Here is a 22,717-nt window from a genome sequence, read left to right as displayed (position 1 = left end):
GAGGTAACCTTTGTAGGTAACGTATGCACTGTTTGTGGCAAGTAGTACAAAATTCACCCTCCCCCATATGTGTGTGTGTGTGTGTGTATGTATATATATATATATATATATATGGGGGAGGGTGAATTTTGTACCCCCCCAAATGCAAAACGTTCCTGCGCCACTGTTCACATACAACGATGCCCAGGCTAGGATTCGAACCCGGGACCCCTGGCGTCGTAGCGCGATGTGCTAACCACTCCGCCACGGGAGCCGGCAATACATTAGTTTTATTATACACACACACACACACACACATACTACTTCAAACCAAGTGTCACAAATATAATAATTATTATTATATTTAATTAAATTAAAATATTAGTTAAATATGTAAATTAATTAATAATGAATTATTATTATTACATGAATAGGTAAAATATAGTAAAATAATATAGATATAACAGCACGTATTCATTATCTAGCTTACGTGTAGTTAAGATCGCCAAGATTTGCATAAAAACAACTGCCCTGGCAAGGAATTTAATGTCAAATAGAAAAGTAATTGAATATTTATTAAATAACAAAAAAGGAGTTGGATCCAATTAATGAAAAGTAAAGTTCCTGATTAATATTTTATGGATGATATTAGTAGTGTCCATAAATGTTTGGAACCCTTCAAAGCTGTATGCGTCAAATTCCTTGCCTTCCAATAAGTTCAGTGGAAGTAATCATCGAACGAAAGCTAAACAATATTTTGATTATTTACTTTTACTACTTGGTAAGTCTTTCGGGGAGGGGATCAGGAACCCCCCCTTAAATACGTCCTTGATATCTAAGTATAATGTGAAATATTATATTTTAGAACAACACACACGAATGTCCTGGTATTTAATGCATATTTTGCATAAATATTTTTTTCTTTGTTTTTCTCAGAATTTAAAAAAAAAAACAGATTTTAAAACCAGATAAAAATTCTGAAACATATAAAGCTCTGGACCTCGTTCGGGGTTTGTTTTAATTTAACGGAACGGAAAGTCAGGAGTTTTAAATGTGAAAATTGCGAACAAAGATATATCTATTCATTTTAATGCAGGTTGAGATTAAAGGGGATGAGGAGGATCTTGGGCCACCCCAACCAGAAATAATCATCTCCCACCCAATGGATATAGAAATTACATTATTAAATATATAATACTTATGAAGTTCCACTTCAGTTCTTTTCATTCTAATTTTAAAGTGCTATAGCTACGCATAAAAATATCTTAAACAATTTATGGCAGATGTGTACCACATCCAATGCCTTTTAGAAGCCATGTATTTGGTATTTTCTCAGACACCTATAGGGCTTTGTATTAAAAAAGAAAAAACTAGAGTTGAGATGGTTCCCGATCAACTCGTAAGAAGTCTAAGTTTGAAATATTTGTGAAACATTTGACAAAGCATTTATTTCTTATATAATTACAATTAGCTGTACCTAATGACACTCTAGAAGCACTTTATCATTACATATGCAAAACCGAAATCCTTCAGATCTCAGAGGAAACAAGGAAAGTTATATGCTCAAGACTTTTTCTTCTTTTCAATCGTTGGTGGACAATATGAAGAGCCGGCCAAGGTTTATTTTCGAATGTAATGGTATTAAATGCAGGTTCATGCGTGTGTTTTTGGGTGACATGTCAATTTTTCGTTTATGTGAAAAGGTAAACTTTAATGTAAGCAAAAGCATGTGCGCGTCACAGTTAAAGATTTTCGCATCTACAGAGAAAATCCAAAACGCATTCCCACCTCGCCGGCCTCCGTGACGATGGGGGTTAGCATAGCGCGCTATGACGTCAGAGGTCCCAGGTTTGAATCCCGGCCTGGGCATGGGTGTTATTTGTGAGAGTATATCAATTTCATCATATCATCACTCATCCTCATCTTCGCGATTAGCGAAAAGTGGCAGAAATGCGAAGTAAAATAAATAAAATAAATGAATCAAACACCTTGTGAATCCATCCAATCCAAAATATACCAATAGAACCTGCAGTGAATCTCATTTACGTCGTTCATTCATCTGACTAATGTATTGTACAGTTTGACTTTAGGGTTTAACTTAAAATGGCGTTGTGTTTGTGTTGCATTCGATATCACAATTAGATTATAAGCAATTAATATCCAATTATAAGTATACCTTAATACATAGGTAAAAAAAAGTTTCCCTGATAAAGTCGCAAATTGCATCCTGTTTAAATGTGTAGGAAAAATTTAATTTCGCCTAGGAATGATATCGCTATGCGATGAGTCGAGAATTGTCACAGCCTCATCTCATCTCCTGTGTGGTGAGGTCCTTCTCGTTCTTGTTTGTGCTTATTTTTGTTTCGGTTTCCACTCTGAAGTTATTAAAACTTATTCTAGATTCACTTCATGCTCAAATAGGCTAATCGGGACTCTATTTCCAAAAAAATATCTTAAAATATACGTTTAAGTATAGTTTTCCGTACACCATCTTACAAAGTTATGAAAAATATGGGTGAGGTACAGGAGTACATTGTACCCCCCAAGTTGGTCTGTCGTGTCTCGTCTCGTTTGTGTAAATATTCGTTTCGAAAAATTACATTTTAAACATTCAAAAGAAAATGGAGTCAGTCATATATTCTTCTGATGAAGATTTGTATCTTATCTTCGAATCGACGAGGCCACTTCTTTAGCATTCGTCTGCAGCATGATTTTCTGAGAGCAAATATGGTTCCATCGTTGCACACACATTTTAAACAATTTTCATCTCCTTAAGGAGGTTACCAAGAACACAGGTCAATGAACTAACTAGTAGCAAGCACAATGTAGTAGAATAAGTTTGCAATGGATTGAATTTCTGTGGTAAGAAAGATAATGCTCATAAATTATAAACAATATACACTTTTTTTATTGGGTGAATTGAAAATAGGTTCTTTTAACAGTAGCACCTTCCGTCTGCTGTAAAATTACCAAAAGGGGGAACAACTCGATTTACTAGGGTACAGTACCCCCCTTTAAAAATTTGGGGGTACAATGTACCCCCCCCCGTTCCTGCGCCACTGTATGTGAGTGTTCATTCATCATATCATCACCATCTTCGCAAATTAGCCAAAAGTGGCTCAAAAGGCGAAGTAAAATAAAGCAAATCAATCAATCAATCAAAAAACAATGTATTGTTATTATTACTATAAATACTAAAATCTAAACAAACTTGAAACACCTCGCGACAAAATTCTGCGTACGCCAATTATAGTTACAAAAATTGTAATTTCTATTTAGGAACTGTTGATACAAAATAGGAACAGTTTTCGATTTTTCTTTCATTGCTCTTTATGGAAGATTAAAAAGAGAAAAAGAGAGAGAGAGAGAGAGAGAAAGTGCCTTTTCCCCTCCCTGCCTCTCCCACATAACGATATATCCAACATTCAAGACATGAAAGCGCGGCTGTGTTTACTATTCCATTTCATGAATGTTTGAGAATCTTTTGTCATCAAATTACGGATTTACTATCCATGAAAAATTTGTTACGTGTTAAAAGAACGATAATTCATGTTTGTTTTCTTCGTTCGCCTGCGCGCCAGATGGTCAACCGCTTCACAACAAACACATTTTCGTTTTTCCTCCCTTGCAAGCGATTGTGTTTGTTTCCCCTCAGGTACCCCACCCCACCCCAACTGCTCTCCCGTCAGCCGTGAACAGTAAACAGCAAATGCCTACATTCAACGATCTCATATGAAGATCTGTTTCCATGTGTAGGTAATCTTTTATACTTTTTTAAAATCATTTCGCTGTTTCTTTAATATAACTTGTGTAGGTTCGTTAGGGACTATTTACTGCGTCGGAGCTCTACGAGGAAGTAGAAGCTGAGACCCAAGCAAACTGTGAAGACTGCCAATCTCGTGACGTACTCGGTTACGTCCGAGATACGTTACAGAGTAAGCCACGTAAAAACCAACCCACATGACCCTCCTTTTTTCTTCTTCTTTCTCAGATTCGACTATCGTCAAATGTATGAAGGAGCCTTAAAGTGGAGAGTTTTATGTAAATTTCTTGCGCGCAAAAAAAAATACAGAACACGGCGTTTAACTTGCGCGCCGCAGTCTCCTAACTGTACAACGTTGCACTCCTGCCACTGGCTGGTCGCCAAGGACACGCTCTCAGTAGCTCCGCCCTATATCGCTTCTGAAAACGTGCGTCGTATAACTGTAGATAATACATTTTGTTGAAGTTATTACATGACAAATTGGCTAGTGTGAAGTTGTTTCCAGTGTGGATGCATATATTCAGAATGTTCACCTTAATGATCGCTCTGCTGTCAACTGTCAAGTTTATACGGTGACACGATGTATATAATGCTTACTGTATACACTCGAGACGAGTGCCGGCCTCCGTGGCGGAGTGGTTAGCATATTAGTGTTTGTAATGTAAATCGAGACGAGGCCGAGAACAACACACGAGACGAGACGAGACGACACTGCCACAAGCCAAATCTCCTCTCGATGTTGTTCAGATCCCTCGCAGCTGTTACACTGCCGGTAGAAGTACTCTTAATAAACAAAACGAGTTACATGCATGTTATGACGTAACACTAACGTCAAAGATAAACTATGCATATTTAACATTCAGGGTAATGTTGAAAGTCCTAGCTTAATGTACGAACGCCAGTTCTTTTTGTGGTGTTAAAATATCTGTACACCGACGAAAACGAAAACAATAATAGACGATACAGCATAAGCAAGGCGAAAAAATGCGAAGGATATGCCATTGAAGCGGGGATTACAAGTTTGGAAGGCCGGCTGAGAAACAGGAAATGCACCGCGACGAATCACCCGAGACTTTTAACACTATGACCTTGTGGACCAGAGTCCAGCGGTTCAGTGTTCCTGGCCGAGGGCCAAAGAACGCTCTTTTGCTTAGCAAATACAGGTTACCTCTCGGATTACGGCACCACGTGGGTTGTCATTGCGTTTCCTGAGAAAGTTCCAATCGCCGTACTTACCTAGTAGGTATGTCGGGATGACTGATTTCATCGAGGTGATCTGTTTCATCGTCCTTCTTAATGTGGTTCCTGGGAATGCAATCGTGACCCCCCCCCCCCCAGAGCGGTGTAGTGGCTAAATTGTCGCCTTGTAATCAAGAGGCACATTGGCCAAAGGTTCGAATCCCACTTTAAACTCTACTTCCAGCACCAATTAGCTTATCCGAACATGAAGTAAATTTTTACGTTTATGTTGAGCTTTTTTTTTGTCATTTTTGGTTATTCGCGGCGATGAGGATAAACTGACGAAGTGTTGTTCATGAAGGAACGCCTGCACCCACGGCAGGACTCGAACCTGCAACGAACGGCGATTTTTACATGAACGCTTCTGAAAGCAACCATTATGAGAAATATGATTCAAATATGGCAAAGTGGAATTTCTACAGGTGGACCCGCGAAGGATATTCAAGTAACAAGTTTACACGACGTCACGTGGAGACAATTCTTTTTCCTACATGTTAGTAAAAATACATTGAATTACTCTTGTAAAGCTTAATTTGAAAAATACAGTCTAGAATTGTCGTTTTTTGCAAAATTTGTGAGGGATTCCAATTTCTAGCCTCAACTGTTTCCTTTAACTTTGAAAGTTACTTTGAACAGGCAAGGTTAAAAAAGCTACCATTGGTCGAATTTACATATAATGTGTAACGAAGTTGTCATTTTCTGCTTCAATTACGTTCTTAATGACTCGATATTAATTAGAACTTGTCACCAGTTGGCGCCACGATTCATTGGCGAATCTACGGATGTTTTTGTACCGTGTGAAACAGTTTTACCCCGTGATATTTTTAATTGTTGAATTGTGAGACATAAAAATGAAATAACTTGACTTCTTTTGTAAATGTTGGTGCTTCACTATCTTCAGCTTATCAAAACAGCAAGAAAAATCCTAAATAGATTATTTTTAGCAGGTATATTATGTTTGCGTTCCACGCTAAACTTCAGTATTCTGTTCTTGTAACAGAATTCTCGTTAATTGTCACCTCATAGTTTATCGGTGCGTTGATAACTGAAAACAAAAACTACATAATTGTCCTCGTCTGAGGTTGATGTTGATGTTCAATCGTAAAATACATAGTTCGAAGTGCCAGAATACGTTATTTCCAACACTGCAACGTGAAGGTAGACTCTCCATTTTCGCAACAGTGCAATGTGTGCCAGATAAAATTAAGCCTTGATGCATTGGAATGTCGTAATCAAATGTGATGGCGCGAAGGTGTGATAAGGGTTATCAAATTAAATCTTACAATAATCTTTTTTCGGCATTGTTTTCAAAGATACTTGAAGTATTTACTCCTTGAACTGAAGCTATTTTCCTCAGAAAACCAACGTCATCTATCAATTGCATTGTTCCGGCTGAATTTGTAATTGTTCTAAATTCATATTGTAATGTAATTGTGTAGAAAGATAATGTAAAAACATAGACGTCAGACGTAAACATGAAGTCATATAGAGAGAGAATTTAGGTGACCGTAGGAATAGAGTTTTTGTCTAAACGCACGGTCATGAAAATAGGCGGCTGGGCAGAATTACGCTGGTGCCACATACGGAATAGCAAAGCGAGAATGGGACATAAGTCGCTACTTCCCGCGCGCTGTGTGTGCAAAGTCAACCGCGCTGCGTTGCGTAGTTCGAGCGTCAGATCTACCACTTTTGTGTCATTCCTGACCTTTCGAGCAAATACTTTCAGTTTGAATCACCATGGATTACAAAGACCAACTCTACAACGCGATCTTTCATTCTGTTAAACCTCTGAACAGATTGGGATGTGCTCCGACGTGGCAACAGCGCGAATTTCTGCCACTCGCCTAATTTCATGTCCTTGCACTTAGACCGTGTGTGTATATATATATATATAGCTATAACACAAGAAAAAACTTTCTTGTTTATAGCAGGAGACGCTCATTATGTTGGATGTAAAAGTGTAAAATATGCAAGATCAATGAATAATAATAATAAACTGCATTAAAAACATCTTGATTCCTCGATCTAGGGTTCAAACCTGGAACCTCTAGCTTCCAGAGAGAAAAAGAGAGAGAATACAAAAGTTAGAAGTTACATGAAAGAGAGAGAGAAGTAGAAATAAACGCAAGAAGTAGTCCACGAAAATCTAAACGTCATCGTATCTTCTTGTGGATCATTGTGTGGCTACAGTGCATGAAAAAGTTACCTGTTCGTCTTCGCTCTTCTCTGATGGGCTGGCTACTCTGCTCTTGAATTTCCTGTCAAACCGCGGAAATTTTAAATTTTCATCCTCGCATTTGTTTCCCATTTTTATCCTTTTATTATTCATCGAGGAACCCTTCCGGTGTTCCCTTTCTGGTTTTTATCCCCCCCTCTCTCTCTCCCTCTCTTTCTGTCTTTCTATTTCACGTGTACAAAGTGAGAGGATGTTTGTTTTCATTGCTGGGGACACGAGAAAAATGAGCTAAAATCAGGCTCCATTATAAAAAAAATGTAGTTTTTAAAAACGCAGAAATATGTTCAACACATTTAATGGTATTTGCTGTTCCGTCTACTTTCAATAACTCGGATCGTTCATTTTCATCGTTGTGATTAATCAAAAACTGTAGAAAAAAAAGCGACAATACGTAACGAAACAAAAACAAATTATCTCACCCCTGAATTCATATTACTGTTTTGTTGTATTTACTAATTTAACATAGGATATTTAATTATGGTAACGGAAAGTGACAATTAAAATGTTTTCAATTGTTTGCTGTGAAAATATGTTAATTTTGAATTGTAAATGCAAGTAAACATTTTGTTTTTAGAAATAGTCACGTTGGCTTATTGTTACTATAACGAACATATTTTAACTTCTGAAGCATTGCAATTATAATACTGTACTAATAATACTTAACATATGTCCAAATATATTCATTCAATCTGAAAGCTGGATCCGCAAGGTGGAGATTCTACAGGTGGGTCCGTCATATACAACAAACACAATTTGATGACGTCATACTTACGACATACCAAAATTGCCGAATACAAAGATCGTAGGACGGCCTTTGCATTACACCTTAATTTTAGCGCATAAGTTGAGTGAATTTGTGGACACTAAAGCGATTTCCACACTAGTGGATTATCGACTGCTCAAGTTCTCTTTAATTGTGCAAGGGAAAGCGTAAGATTGAATCTCGTGGTGTCGCGGTTGGACCATTTCAGAGGCGGTTCACGCCCTGGTTGCACGACGGGTGGGCCAGCGCCTTTGTTAAAGTAATGACGTCGATTAATCTTTCGGCAGCGGCAGCTTTTGGGACCAGGAGGACGTACGTCGCAGTCTTGCCGAATGGTCACAATTTATGCTCGCTTCTAGTTTGTTACCTGCCTGTCTCTGTACAGCTAGGCGTGTTTTTTGGGCACAGGGAGTTATAAAGCATTCTAAACGTTAAATTTCGATAAAGGATAAAAATTCTTATCTAACCAACTTCAACAACAGATGAATAAGTCTCATTATTGTTGAATAATGAATGATAGATGCACACGAGATGGTGTACACAGCGTGGTGTAAGTGTGAGTAAACATGTTCGTGAAGCTATAGTGCCACGTTGTACTGAAAACTACAATTATGGGCATCCGCAAACATTTTTTTCCAGAGGAGACTGCAAACAAGTTCTTTTCATGGGGACAAACACTTTCCAGTCGGAGCAAGGAATATATTTGTCAGTGCTTTATTTTGAGTGATCTGAAAATGGAATAGAACATTTATTGTACTTTCCACGTAAATACACAATGAACTAGATGAAAAATTTCACCACTCGTTTTCGAGGGGGGGGGGGGCAAGTGTCCCTTACCTGATCCGCCCTTGACAACAATGACGTTTTCGAACACAAAGAAACCATATAGATGAACCTTGTCAGCTGTTTTATTCGTTTTTATGTACGCAGAGAAGTTAATAGGGTTGAATTACAGTATGAAGTTCAATCTAAACCACGGAATTCTGGCTGGACCTGTCGGGAATCAAACCTTGAATCTTTTAACAAGTAGACCGTGTTAACCACTATGCTTTCTGGAATACTCTCCGTTTGGGGAGAGGTATAAGTAACTTTGATTCATTTTTTTAAGGTTTTTGTTTTAAGTCTATTTTATGCAGATATAGGCTAATCGAGACTGGACCTACAGTTAAAGTGGGATCCAAACTACCCTGTTCCTCTGCCTGGTATCGAAGAAGGATCCACGTTGATAACAAGGCGACGACGTTACTACTACGCCAGGTGTAAGTGCTTGACCTACACAATATATCAAGAAACTTCGTTGCGCAAAATCCATTTAAACTGGGCTTTCGATTGTGCGACGAGCGGGCAGCGCATCGAACCCCACCTACCTTTTTGTCTGGCTTTCTAGGCCGGAACCGGCTACTTATTCGTTTCGCGAAGCTCCACAGTTGTCCTCATGGTGCTGGGTGGACACCTAGAATCAAACCTAGAACCTCCCACACCAGAGGTGAGAGCTCTAACCATTGTTCATTTATTAAGATTTTGACGTTTAAGACTAGTTCATTTTGCTGATTCAAAACAAAAATTCACAGCTTCGAATTTTGTTTTGACATGGTTGCCATATCAGTGTTATTAATGTTAAGCTTGAAAAAAAAACACAAAATAGATTAGCAACACTGAATTCACCTTGATCGCACCGACGCAAAACTTCCATCTTTTTGAAAATCACTTTGAGAAAGAAGCTAAGGCCCCCTCCCTCCACATCGATCCCCGTGTGTATCTTGGAAGTGGATATAATCAAGCTTAACGAGTTATTTCTCTTGTCATCTCGCCGATGCGCCTGCCACCTGACGGGATTAATCCCAATCAGAAGCATGACGGGGGGAGTGATGGAGCACGTAGCGTAAACCTTGAAGAGCCCTTTTGTATGTCGATGGAGGCAATTAGGGTTGCTGAAATCCAGCGGCAAATAGATTGTTCGGCAACCTTCTATGTGGGTGTTCGGCTTCCAGGGGTGAGACAATGGAGGGCTGACGGAAAATGCCCGAAACCCCTGCGGACAAATGACGGTGGCTTTACCTGTACACGGCTGTGACTAATGAATGCCACAATTATGAAAGAAACTGGCCGAGAGACCATTTCGAATCGAAACCTGGAAACAAATACCTGTTTCGAACCTTATTCCGAGTTCGTAATTGTAAGAGATATATTTTTCTCTTTCTCATTTTTTCCCCAAGGTGAATGAATACATACAGGTACGGTCATCCGGAATATTGATCGACCACGGTTAGTAACAGTTTTATGCAATTAGTTTTTTTCACAAATACGTTAACTTACGTTGAATTTCCTCATTTTCCAGATATTTTAAATAATTACAGACACGTTCGTACTGCTTTAACTTATCAATACATAATGTATACGTTAAAGAGTCGATGTTGCATGTTATTCAAACCAATTAGTGTTATTCAACATTGTTGAAAGCAATTGATTAAAAATGGATGGCGGGGAAGCGACAGGATCTAGGTGCCCCAATTTTATGGCCTGTGACTGTACGTCCAGTCCTATTAGCCTATATGTGCATAAAGTGAACTCAAAACTCAAACAAACCCATCAGGAAACTGGTTCTAGGAAACGGTGAAATGTGTTTTCATTTTCCAATCCTGATTCCTGACAGATAGAGAGAAATAGCAGTAGTTTCCTTGACTTCCACAGCCCTGACTACTCGAGGTTTTCCAGTCGCTGACTAAACAAGATAAAGCAAGATAAAGATGCAGAGTGCATTGTTAGTTGTTACCAGTTGATAAAAGTTGCAATCTAGGACGCGGAAAGCGTGTTGGAACTCGCAAAAACCCTTCTCAGCAAGAATTTCGCCGGCGTTATCTTCTTGCGTGACTTCAGCGCATTTACAAAAAACGTTTTCGCTGTCGTTTTCCTACGTGCAACAGGGCAGCGAACTGCAGCGGTACACATGTTTAGAGGCCGTATGCGGTCCTTACTTTACGAGAAACACGGAAAATGAGTCTGTTCAGGCTCAGCCTCTTACCTCCCTTCCCCATAGCGTAACAAAATCACTGTTGCCAACTATACTTAAGAAATATCCCTACAATTCACCCCAAAATCGACTGTACAACAAGTCACAAGCTGAGAGATTTCTTCGTTGATTTTGTTACCTTCTGTAGCTTCATCGGGTGTTTTAATACATGCTGTGCGTGTCTTGGTGGCAATCGTGTTGAGTATTGGATTCGCAATTTCGTCACCGAAGGTGTCAGGCTCGAGTACTGGCGTCATCATCATCCATCCTCATCGTTCCAAGTAGTTAAAGAGGCAGAAATGTGACGTAAATTAAGAAAACTACAAACATCTGCGGTCCATGAGTTCTTCGTGGTGGTGTTATATACAGATAGACCTGGAATCGAAACGGGGGCTTTTTGTATAAGGCAAGAGGGGAGCTGCCCTAATATGGTAGCAGGTGTATGTATATCTTAAAACGAGTAAATGTGAATTTGTCTTTGACGTTCTTGGCATTTCTCTTACTTTCCGTTGATTTTCTGCTACTGTTGGTCTAATCGCTACGCTCGATGTAGGCACATAGTGGTACATATCCCACTTTGAACCGTAGGCTTAGTTCCGAATAGCCTATCTGTGCAGAAAGTGGACTTGAAACACACAGCTAAAAGAAAAAATCTACGATAAGGATGACGAGCAGATGAAATTGAAAAAAGGGACATTCGCAAAGGAACATCCTGGCCAGTACTCGAACCTGCAACCTTCGGTAGCGAGATCGTGAGATGACACTGGCAAAGCGATTCTGGGTTAGGTTTTCAGATAACATTTCGAAATAAGATATTTGACGTACAATGCGAATAAATGTCCCTCACTACCCTTAACCTGAAAAATATCATCTTGAAAGAAACTGTGTGTAGAGATATATTTGCACCGTTGGAAACACTGATCTAGAAGCTGCATTAAGCTGCTACGTGCCTATGGTCAGGTATAATGATCGTTTCGGACCAGGTAAGGTAACATGCCACGAGGCCATTTCACAGGAGGAAGTCAGATAAAGAGGAAAGCAAGAGAGAGAAAGAGAAATGGTGTGCTGCAACAATGGCCATTGATAAAAGCATATAAAAGAGGGAAAACAAGCCTGTTTATCACGAAAGGAAAGGAGGCGTTTGTTAGCTGGACAGAAACATTGGCTTTACGATAACAGAAGGAAAGTTTCATACAAAAACAGTTTATTTAATTCTCTCTCTCTTGCTGTTCTGGAGAACTTTGTGTATTTAGGCTTTCTACGGATAATTGTAGGTCCAGTCCCGATAAACCCATCTGTGCACAAAGCGGACGTAAAGCAAATTACGTTCGTGAGCGTTATTTTGTTTGACTCCTACTGTATACGTATATGGAGTCAAAATGATTAAGAGATGGATTAGTTTACAAATTCATTTGTTTCTGAATTAACTATTACCCAATAATATAGATTTTTAGATTTTTCTGCATGTTTGTAAAATACGTAATTTGTTTCTGTTCAATAAGTATGCAAGAAACTAAGAAAACTCATAACAAGTTATTTTTGATTGCCTATTATTATGCCTTTTGTATTGCTGTATATAATAGTACCTTTTAAATTATTATTTTCATGCTGTTGCCTAAAAGTTTTAGTGCCTATAAACTCGCACCCTACCGGTAAGTACTGGCACTATTAACTATTTGATTATGTGAAATTGAACAGTTACATGTATAATAATGTAAACTTCATTTTTTTAATTTTAAAATTGTATGTACAAATATGAACATTGTTTCCATTTCACTAAGCATCGATATAAAATAGAATGGCCAACTCGAATGACATGTTCATCTTCTTAATATTATTGTCGATTAAAAGAATGTTGGTATTAGTTATACATTGTATAATGTTATAAATTTCCAATGTTCAATAAAACAGTGTTCATCTTTTGGTCTGAATGTTTTTGACAAATGTTACGTGTTACTTCCGCCATAGTTTCGCATCTCGAAATTTCTCGGTGAAAAAAATAACATTGTTTGTCCTCCAGGTTTTTCCTCCCGGTTAGGTAATAAAAGTAAATTACTAACCCAAGATGTAACATTGTAAACTTTCTTCTTAACACTTTTTTCCCCCTGTAGCACCATTGTAAAAGCTTTCGTTTTTCTTACAGTCGTCGTGAACGTTGATGGCGAACCAATACGTTTGCAGTTATGCGACACAGCAGGACAGGTATGTACACAATAAAAGTTGCTCACTTAAGAGAAATGCCTGATTAGAAAGTTGTAATCGATATAGGTTAACAACAGTTCTTGTTTTTTTTTTTTTGCGACTGTCTCTCTCCGTTATCTTGATGTAATCTAACAGAAATACGGAAATCAGTGTCCAGTCCATGCTCACTCCTTGAGTACTACTCTAAAACACGGCCTGTCTTTAAGGTGACACTTGAAGTTCGTTGTGCGCAATGATGTGCAGGTGGCCAGATTAATGTATCACTAGAAAGCAAAATAATGAAAAGACAGTGTCGCAATATGCAGATATTAAACGCCTGAACAAGAACTCTAGGTAAGAATGTTTACCAAGGCCTATAGCAAAGCGAATGTGGAAGTTACTAGCGCCATCAAACGGTTGGCCGCAAACTTTTAAGTTACAAAACCATGGACAAGTAACAGGGTTTTGCGGTCAATCTGCCGGCGACATGAAACTCATCAAGTGATTTATTAAATTTTATCAAATTACATTGCAGATTGTATTATTTATATTAGATTTTATGCTTGCATTCAAATATTAAAACGAAAATTTCCCATTGCTCGTTTTGAACATTGAGCAATAGTTTTTATTTCATGTTATGCATCGCCGACCTCGTGGCGGAGTGGTTAGCAAGCGTGCTTCGACACCAGAAGTCCCGGGTTCTAATCCCGGCCTGAGCATGGCTGTTCTTTGTGAGTGTCCCTTCATCAATATCAATAACATCATCATTCATCCTCATCTTCTCGATTAGCCAAAAGTGGCAGAAAAGCGAAGTAAAAAAAACAAAAAAACAAATCAATCGGACCCCGATTTAAACTGTAGGTCCAGTCCCTATTAGCCTTTTGTGCATAAAGTAGACAAACTCACAACAATAACTCATCCTCATCGTCACGATTAGCAAAATCGGCATAAGAGCGACATAAAATAACATGATAGTTACGTGTATCGTGTTGCCTCAGTCTGTTGATTGCGCATGCGCAGTGAATGCTTTTTTATAGACTGGAAAGGCCCGTGTCGCGCGTCACTTCAGTGTGAAAGCTCCCATGAGCCTCAATGGACCGTACCTTGAAACCACGAATGCAGAAAGTTCTCTTCCATTTTTTGAACCTAACGGTATGAAATATTTGGCGAAAAACAACTGCAGGACTCTTGAAACCATTTTGTCGTCTACCACACAAGACGGAGAAACAATATTTTCTTACTATCATTTGGCCATGATGAGCTTTTTTCTTCCCTACGGGCTACGGCGGAAGTTACACGACCAACAGCGTTTTCTGCAATTCGTTACCTCATCACAGGATTCGGCTGACATACTTTTGTGTCACGAGCAGTTAACCGTAACAATGGCGTAATGGGAAAAGCAGGCGGAAGGGAAACATTGAGGAAATCGAAGACAGTCATTTTTTTTAAGAGCAAAGTGCCACAACGGACATTCACATTAAGTGTAGTGTGAAATTGCCCTTTATGCTGGTGTCGCTTGTTACATCCGTCAGTAAACACAAACCAGTTATCAAATTAATTTATTTGACGTGGAAAATTCATAGACCATTGCGTCTTAATCTGTGGACATTGAGTTCCTTAAATTTTTAAAGATGCTGCATATTGAGAATTAAAGTCTGTGTCTAGATCAAAACTTGCTTCTTTTCTCACAAAGACCTCTGTGGTAGAGTGGTTCGAATTCTGGGTAAATCATAAATGTTTGTCCCATCAACTGTTTCCTCAGTCCTACAGTAATAAGTGGCACCCGTAGTCCTGCTGCATCGATGTCCGAGTGTGTTGAGCTGTCAACTCACGGTCTTGCCACAGAATTTTCCACGTTCAAATTCCGACTCACGGCGTTGCTACAGAATTTTCCAGACTCCGGTGCTGACTCACGGTCTTGCCACGGAATTTTCTAGGTTTCATTTCCAACTCACGATCTTTCTACAGAATTTTTCAGGTTCCAATTCCCACTCACGGTCTTGCTGCAAATTGTTTCTAGGTTTCAATTCCGGCTTACGGTCTTGCCATGAAATTTCCCAGTTTCCAGTTCCGACCTGGGCATGGTTCTTGTATCAAGCCCATAGGATCCTCCCTTACATAACACATGCATATGTTTAATATTAATTCCAATACTGTGGGAAATATGAAGAAGTTTTTAATAACTTCAATATATGCGAGGGATGCATAGAAAAGAGGAAAAAGATCATATAATCCATGTAGAACATCGAAAAACTTAAGGAATCTACTTTTCAGACAATATGCGAAAGTTCCAAATTACAATGTCTATTGTACCAAGATGCGCATATTTAACAAAAAAACGTAATATTATTGTTGCAATTAATTGTATTTGTAATTGTATTTGTAATTGTATTACGTTATTATTCTCTTCGCATTTTATTTATTTCTTGTCAGCATAACGTCATCAGTGTCCTGAGTTTGAAAATTTCCTCTGACATTCTTTACGGCACATCCTTTGCAATGCATCCCTTTCCCCCAAGAAATGTCTGAGTGTACTTTCAGTTTGAACCTCATATTTTGTCCCACGTTCCATAAGACACAGCACGGAGAATCTGTCATCTAAATAAACAAGAAAGGCAAGTTGCCGTGCACAACTGAGCCCAAAGTAGATTATTTGGGGGGCATGAAGTAGCGGCAGCCCATCTGAGACTCTTTGTCTGCGGATTCTGCAACCGACGACGCAATCTTCGTCGCTTTCATTTTCCCAGTCCAAGTGCTTCGTTCAGAGCTCATCAGGCGAACCTGTGTTTACTGGGCTTCATTCGCCGCAGTTGGTTCCCTTATCTGCCACTCGCAGCGCTGTTGTCATCCCCAAATGGCTGAGAAGAATGACAGCTTCACCTCCTCCCTCGGAATGTTTCCTCCCCGTGAGTGAACAGCGCTTCGCCGGGGAGCTGTGTGCAAAGAATACCCTTCCGAGTTGGGTAACTTATTTTTAAAAAGAAAGGGCCAAAGTTACCGTTTCTTTGTTTTCAAAAGCAATTGAGGGCTAAAAGTGGTAAACGTTGTAAGTGCCAAAAGCGAAAGTGTTGGGAAATCGCATCGTTCCGCACATCAGCCCGTAAGAACGTGCACACTAGTGACCTCTTTACACGCCCTTTGAACCACTTAGAGGGCTACCAGCCACTTTTCACGTTTACCACATTATAAAGCATGGCACTTTTCACAGTTTAACGTGGAAAACGGTGTTTGAATTATTGTGGCACTTACAGCGTTTACCAATTTTAGTCTTCAATTCATTCCCATTACTTCGTCATCAAATAAGCACACTTAACTGTTTACGCCAGTGTGACATCTCAACTCTGTAGCGAATTTCCCGGTGTAACGTTACATTCACAAATTTTCATCGTCTCGGCATCATTGGATTTATTTTACTTCGCTTTTCTACCACTTTGACTAATCTTGAAGATGAGGATGAGTGATGACATGATGAACTTGATGAACTGACAATCACAAAGAGCATTAATGCCCTAGCCGGGATTCGAACCCGGGACTTCTGGTATCGAAGCGCGCTGTGCTAACCCCTCCGTCACGGAGGCTAGCTATTAATAACTTCAGTAAGCCAGCAAGGGGGGGGGGGGCACCGAAGTTCCCGGCCTGGGCATGTGTGTTCTTTTTGAGCGTTCACTTCCTCAGTTTCATCTAATCATCTTCCATCGACGATTGGCCAAAAGTGTGAGAAAAGAATACAAATACGTATCTTGAGTTAGACTTGGGGAAATGTTTTACCCAACATGAAGTTGTAAACAAATCGGAAAATGCTAAAAATGGCTTCTGTTGTTTGTCGTCGTGCCGGCAAAAACATAAACAACTGGAAGCTGCAACTGCGGGAATGGCTCCCGCAGAGTTTTGCACTTGTGGGGGGCGCCACACATCGGTCGCTGGTATGTTGAGACTCCTTGTGTTGTGACGCATTCAAAATAACCCCGGCTCCCAGTCAAAATAGTCAAAAACAGACAATAAAGCATCAGCTGTAGCACTGAAGCGCTACTTGGAGAGTGTGGCTACTTCTTCAACTATATAAATGTAAATAACGAGCATTACGAGCGGCTAGCGAGAGCTTTAGCAGCTTGAAGATAAATGCTAAAAGGACCAAATTGACCTGCCTAACCTACTCTAATAGCAGAAATAAAACTTATCCTCCCTAACCTATTCACACGTTTAATTCTGCTGTTATACATGCATGGCAGGTTAAGAGTCGGTGCTGTTAGCATATTATTTCCATTCCAAGCTGCTGTAGCTGTCGCTAGCCGCTCTTTTCGCCTCAGTTTTCTACATGCAGCAACAGCAACAGCAACGTTTACAAGGTTCAGAAACAATAATACACATTTCCTAAAACAGGAATTTCTTAATATATTTGCTCAGCTTTTCCACCGAAGAAACCTACTTTGTCTCAAGTGTAGCTATAGGGTCAGGCTCGTAGACAGGGGGAGGGCTGAAAGTTGTAATATACTGAGAAATTCATTTTCAGGTCTTCTACCTCCCCACACCTTTTCACCTTTGGATGGTGGTGGAGGCCCCCCCCTCCCAAATAAAATTCTGGCTACGGGCCTGTATAGGCTAAATTATTATGGAAAGTCTATTTCTTACGTGCATTTGTGTTTAATTCAGCGTATTTGGAATTGGCAGCCAATAGTATAACAAGACACCAAAGATGTTGCTGAACAAGACCAATTCCATCTTAACCCCAAAATAAATATTCTGTAACACCAACTCTTAAGGTAGTCGTCATGTCCTTCTAGAGAAGGGAGGGGTATCGTCCTGGAAATTGACATCATCAATGTGATTATGCGTGGGGCTGGAAATAAATAAATATAACTTAATTATAGTATTGTGGCAGAATAATCGAAGAAGCAGAACAAAGAAGTTAGTTAGAAAAGTATAATGGTAAGATGCAAATCAGATGTTTTCATATTCCAGCCCTTATATAATATATAGATGGTTCTAGGATGGAATTGTTCAAATTCCTAAAATTTTAAATGTCACAGGTCTTTATGAAGGTGTCTAAAGTTAATAAGATGTGAGAATAACTATGTAACACATTATATTAATGGTTTGAAATTTACAAAAACAAAGAAAAACAATTATGTCATGTATGAGCTCATATGGTTTACCGAGTAAAAATCTTCTAAAGACGTAGTTTGATTATAATTGTTATTGCAGATTATGGTATAATTAGTGGTTATTATTGTTGCTGCTAATAAAACTACCTGATCGCCATACAAAAATTTCTAGCAATGCCTTTGATAACCATCTTTTAATATCTCACTATTCGTTATAGACATTTGACATCCACGCTGGTTAGGAAGTGTCAACATTAATGGTTCTTTTCCACACATATCTGTTGCTTCGTGGATCAATCAGTTTGGTGGAAAGTCCGTTAATACACGATTGCAGTTATCTATGCTGTGCAAGGGCAATGCCCCACGCATATTGAGCAGATAATTGCAATTTGCAACGTTCAAACATGACGGTAGTTGCAAGATGATATTTGTGGCATATCGGTTACGGAAACACCACGCGCAGTAGAACTAGGTATGAGATAAATTGTTCACGTCGAGGGTGGTCGAAACCGGTCAGTCGAACTCACCTGGAAAATATCATCGTTCATATGGAAATCAGAAAGCCTTATTTTTTATTAGTTGAAAATTGAAATGAAGTTTAGTTAATTATAAGAGTATTCCAGCAGAATAACTAAAGGGAACAGGTCAGAACTTTATTTTTTCATATTTTACCACTTAATCCAGAAGAATGAATGATTCCATGAGCTTTCAAAATAAATTTTCCCCTGACTTTCAAATACTTTGCTTGAGCGAGATATGTAAATTAACATCATAGAATAAATGTTATTTAGTATCACTTCTCTGCCACTTTTAGCCAATCGGGACGATGATGATGGGTGATTATATCATAAAATTAATGAAGCGGCATTCATAAAGAACACCCATGCCCAGTGCGGGATTAGAACTTAGGACCCTTGGCGTCATAACTCTACAAAGTAGGAGTTTCCCCAAGGATACAATAATAATAATAATAACGGAGCAATGAAGCACTCTTTTATTATTCGCTTAAAATAATATTTTTAAATTTTACTATTGAGTGTTTATTACACGGTTGTGTCCACCTCTTTACAAGACATATAAGTATTTCAAATGAAAATTCATTACAATTAATGGTTCTGTTATATTATACTTCACGCAGAAGTTCAAATTTGTTAAATTTCGTTATTCTGAAATTTTAAAATCACTGTTGTGCAAGATGTTAATGACAAAGGGTAAATTATTCAAATATTTCAACAAATGTGAAAAACGTAGTAACGTGTTCAATGTGCATATTGCCATGAATTAAATTCGTAAACCTAAAGACCTGGAGTTAAAGTCCATGCATGTACACTTTGAAATGATAAACGAATTTTGGATCACTGTGAATATTGTACGTACCGTAGTGGTGATATACTCATGATTAGATAATGTTTCACCTCCCATCACGAGGAATAGGATAGATATCACGAAAGACTGGGAAATATGACTTAAAAGGCAATATAGGTTGACTGTATATTTTGCAAATATGCTGAATAAAGAAACTAATTGCCTCGGTATTAAGTGTCGTGAAGCTAGTTTGCTTTAGTATTATTCTTGCATGATCGCTGTCTGTGCCCTACCTTCAATCAGTTAATCAAAAGCTACGTGAAGTGACTTAGAAAATGATTAGGGACAAACAATGAAGCAGTCCTAAACGGCTAAACCGCGCGTACAGTTGGGGCTGTCATGGAACCATTTCCAGAGGACACTAATGAAATACAAGGCCTAGACAAAGAAGGCCTTTGTCTTGCCGTCTCTTTCCTTGGGGAGACGAACACACACAAGGTAAAGACAGAATGAAAGGAAAAAAATGAGAGAGAGCTCGTTCTTTGATCATACTGAGCGCCAACCGCAAACGGCAAACGAGGAACACAGCTCGAGGGCAACCAGGTGTGTGATTGGACGGAGGGAGGAAGCGAGTCGGCCCTGTCCGCCAGCCAGCTTCTTGTGATTTCGCACCGCAGCAATAAATTATCCTTGCGTAATTTGCTTCCAGGAGAGAGAGAGAAAAAAGAATAACGTCTCTGAGAGGTCGATGGAAGGGAAATATTGCTCTTGGGTCTTCCGCAGATGATTACAATGCTGATTGCCCTATGTAACAGTACCCCCCCCCAATTCCTTATACTTCCAAATAACTGTAATTTCTATGGCTCCTATGAAGGAAATATTTACGTACCACATGAATGTAGTTCAAATTACTAATGTTCCATAAGTAAGCTTACAAGTTTTGCTAAAGCTCAGAATATTTTTTGAATAAAAAGATATGCTATATTAGATCGCTACAGTAACTTCTGCTGAATGCCTTTACAATATACAATTCAACACACAGGCATTATTTTTTTCTTAGTACCAGACTGAAAATAGTTTTGCTTTGTACATAGCGAAGGGTAACCAAAACACAGTGCAGTTCGTACCAGTAGAAAGCTTTGGCGGTTGAAAACAACGGATTCTCCTTGCAGGGTAGGAGCGAAGTTAATATAAACAAGGACACATGATTCATGAGAAATCCTATTAGCTAATTCCAAAAACAGCTGTTCCAGACGTATCTCTCGCATACTATATAGTGCTTATAACAAATACGTACCACCTAACTCCTATTCTGAAGTAGCACGGCGTTACTTTACGAACTATATAGATCTGGAAATTTCCATATCACGTCTGGTGTAGGACTTCATAAATTTGCATAAACGACTGGACTTTCCGCGGATAAATAAATCACTGTAAATCAAAGTATATGTCGGAAATTAATTACATTGAAGAGAGTAACGGACCTTCGTGTGACGTCATCTCATCATATTGATAGAATATCCGACAGACCCACCTGAATAAATTCAACTTGGGTTCCGTGACTGATTTATTCAGTCTTGTTTTAGAGTTATCACGTATAGTAAGATATCACTGGACACTCCTCAGTAACTTCGAAGAAATTTCTTGATGATATCCTGAAAATACACTGTTTGTATTTATATTAGCGATTAACTTACGCATGGAGGCAAAGGCAGTGAAGTAAGAAAATGCAGTTACTATTTACATTAGCCTCAGCTCACATGATCTGCGGTAACAGATAACTGGCCAGGGTGCATTTCTTCTTACGGATGAATTCAGCTTGCCTGGCAAGATGATTGCATCGGAATCTATTACACGTATCATTTTGCATCGATGCTTTCTGACATGAATGTTCTGGTCATTCTGTAATTGACTTCATTGCCTCCCTTTGGGCCTTTCAATCAAGAGGTTCCGGTCCTATACCCGGTGGAGGCATATAATGATTCGAATCCCACTGAAGGTCTAAACTGTACGTATAACTATTGGTGGTAGATATTGTCTATGCACAAGTTATACAAATAAATTGAGTAAACCATTTAGGACAAGGGCAGAAAAAATATAAAGACAAATATATCTAATAGAATAAGAATGATCAGGTCTAGCTACGTAGCCTAATTCTAATATAATGCAAAAACTCCTACAATGTAATACAATGTAACATGCCCTATTAGTACGAAAGGGGAAAATTTCAAAACAAAGCAAACCAAGATAGGAAAAAAAAAGGCCACAAATAACAAAACTAGAAGGCGGGGCAACAAATTGCCGTTGCCGAAACTTCAACAAAAATGCAAACAGCCATGATTACTCCTGTTCTGTCCTGTACACAGTTATTAAGAGCTTGATATCTGATATTATCACATGTAAAATCACAATATACAACGCAACTGAATATTTGCAACCAAGTTTAAGAAGATATTGGCCCAAAACTAGATTCGGTTTGTGGCGCATGCGAGTTGTTGATTTGGCGCCACGCAGTCTGACACCACATCGTGGTCGTTGCACGTTGCACTCACTCCCTGGTGGTCTGGAAGGAGGCTCACAGTGTATGCTGCACCATATGTGGCGATGCCTTCACGCGTCGTCGGTCACATATCGCTCCAAGCTTTATATTTTTTTTCCCCGTCAAGGAAGGTCATTGCGCCCTGCAACATCTTCAAAAGAAGACATGTATTTATTGTGTCTTCCAACGATAATAATCCCGTGAAGAATATTCTCAAACCCAGGTAATAAACCTACTCTGTGGAAGATGTTTTGTGGGAAGAACAAGATCTTTGCCTGGGAAAGTCTTTTCCACGCCACGTAACCATAATACCTCAGAACATATCCAAGCTCACGCAAGCTTAAGTTATAAATCCTGGGTCTAGTCCCGTTTTTCTTGAGAAAGGCTGCCCTTACTGTTTCTCAATTTGACGTTAGGCTCCCACCTTTTTTGTGTGTCTCTCTTAGAAATACATTTTAATGTGCCTTTTGAACTACTCCTTGTTAAGAAAAGAGGTCAAGAATTATGACAAGCGCCCTGGAAATTAGCACAACTCTAAATTGCCGGATCTTTTATCTACGTTGCTGTTTTGTTCTCACGAGCAAGCCTGATCAAGGAAGC

At 39.0% G+C, this 22,717-nt stretch overlaps 1 protein-coding gene across 1 annotated transcript in view; it reads left to right on the top strand.

The window, feature by feature from the left end:
- Nucleotides 1–22,717, top strand: part of LOC145986762 (cell division control protein 42 homolog) — a 126,182-nt gene that overhangs the window by 65,445 nt on the left and 38,020 nt on the right. The window contains exon 2 of the mRNA XM_083121145.1: nucleotides 13,134–13,192. Within this exon, the coding sequence (XP_082977271.1) occupies nucleotides 13,134–13,192 (59 nt within the window). The remainder of the gene's footprint in view (nucleotides 1–13,133; nucleotides 13,193–22,717) is intronic.

This window comes from Lepisma saccharinum, chromosome 4 (genome assembly GCF_977018435.1).
Source record: "Lepisma saccharinum chromosome 4, izLepSacc3.1, whole genome shotgun sequence".
Taxonomy (NCBI): Eukaryota; Metazoa; Arthropoda; class Insecta; order Zygentoma; family Lepismatidae; genus Lepisma; species Lepisma saccharinum.
The sequence above is the reverse complement of the archived record's forward strand: the minus strand, read 5'-3'. Positions and strand labels throughout refer to the sequence as shown.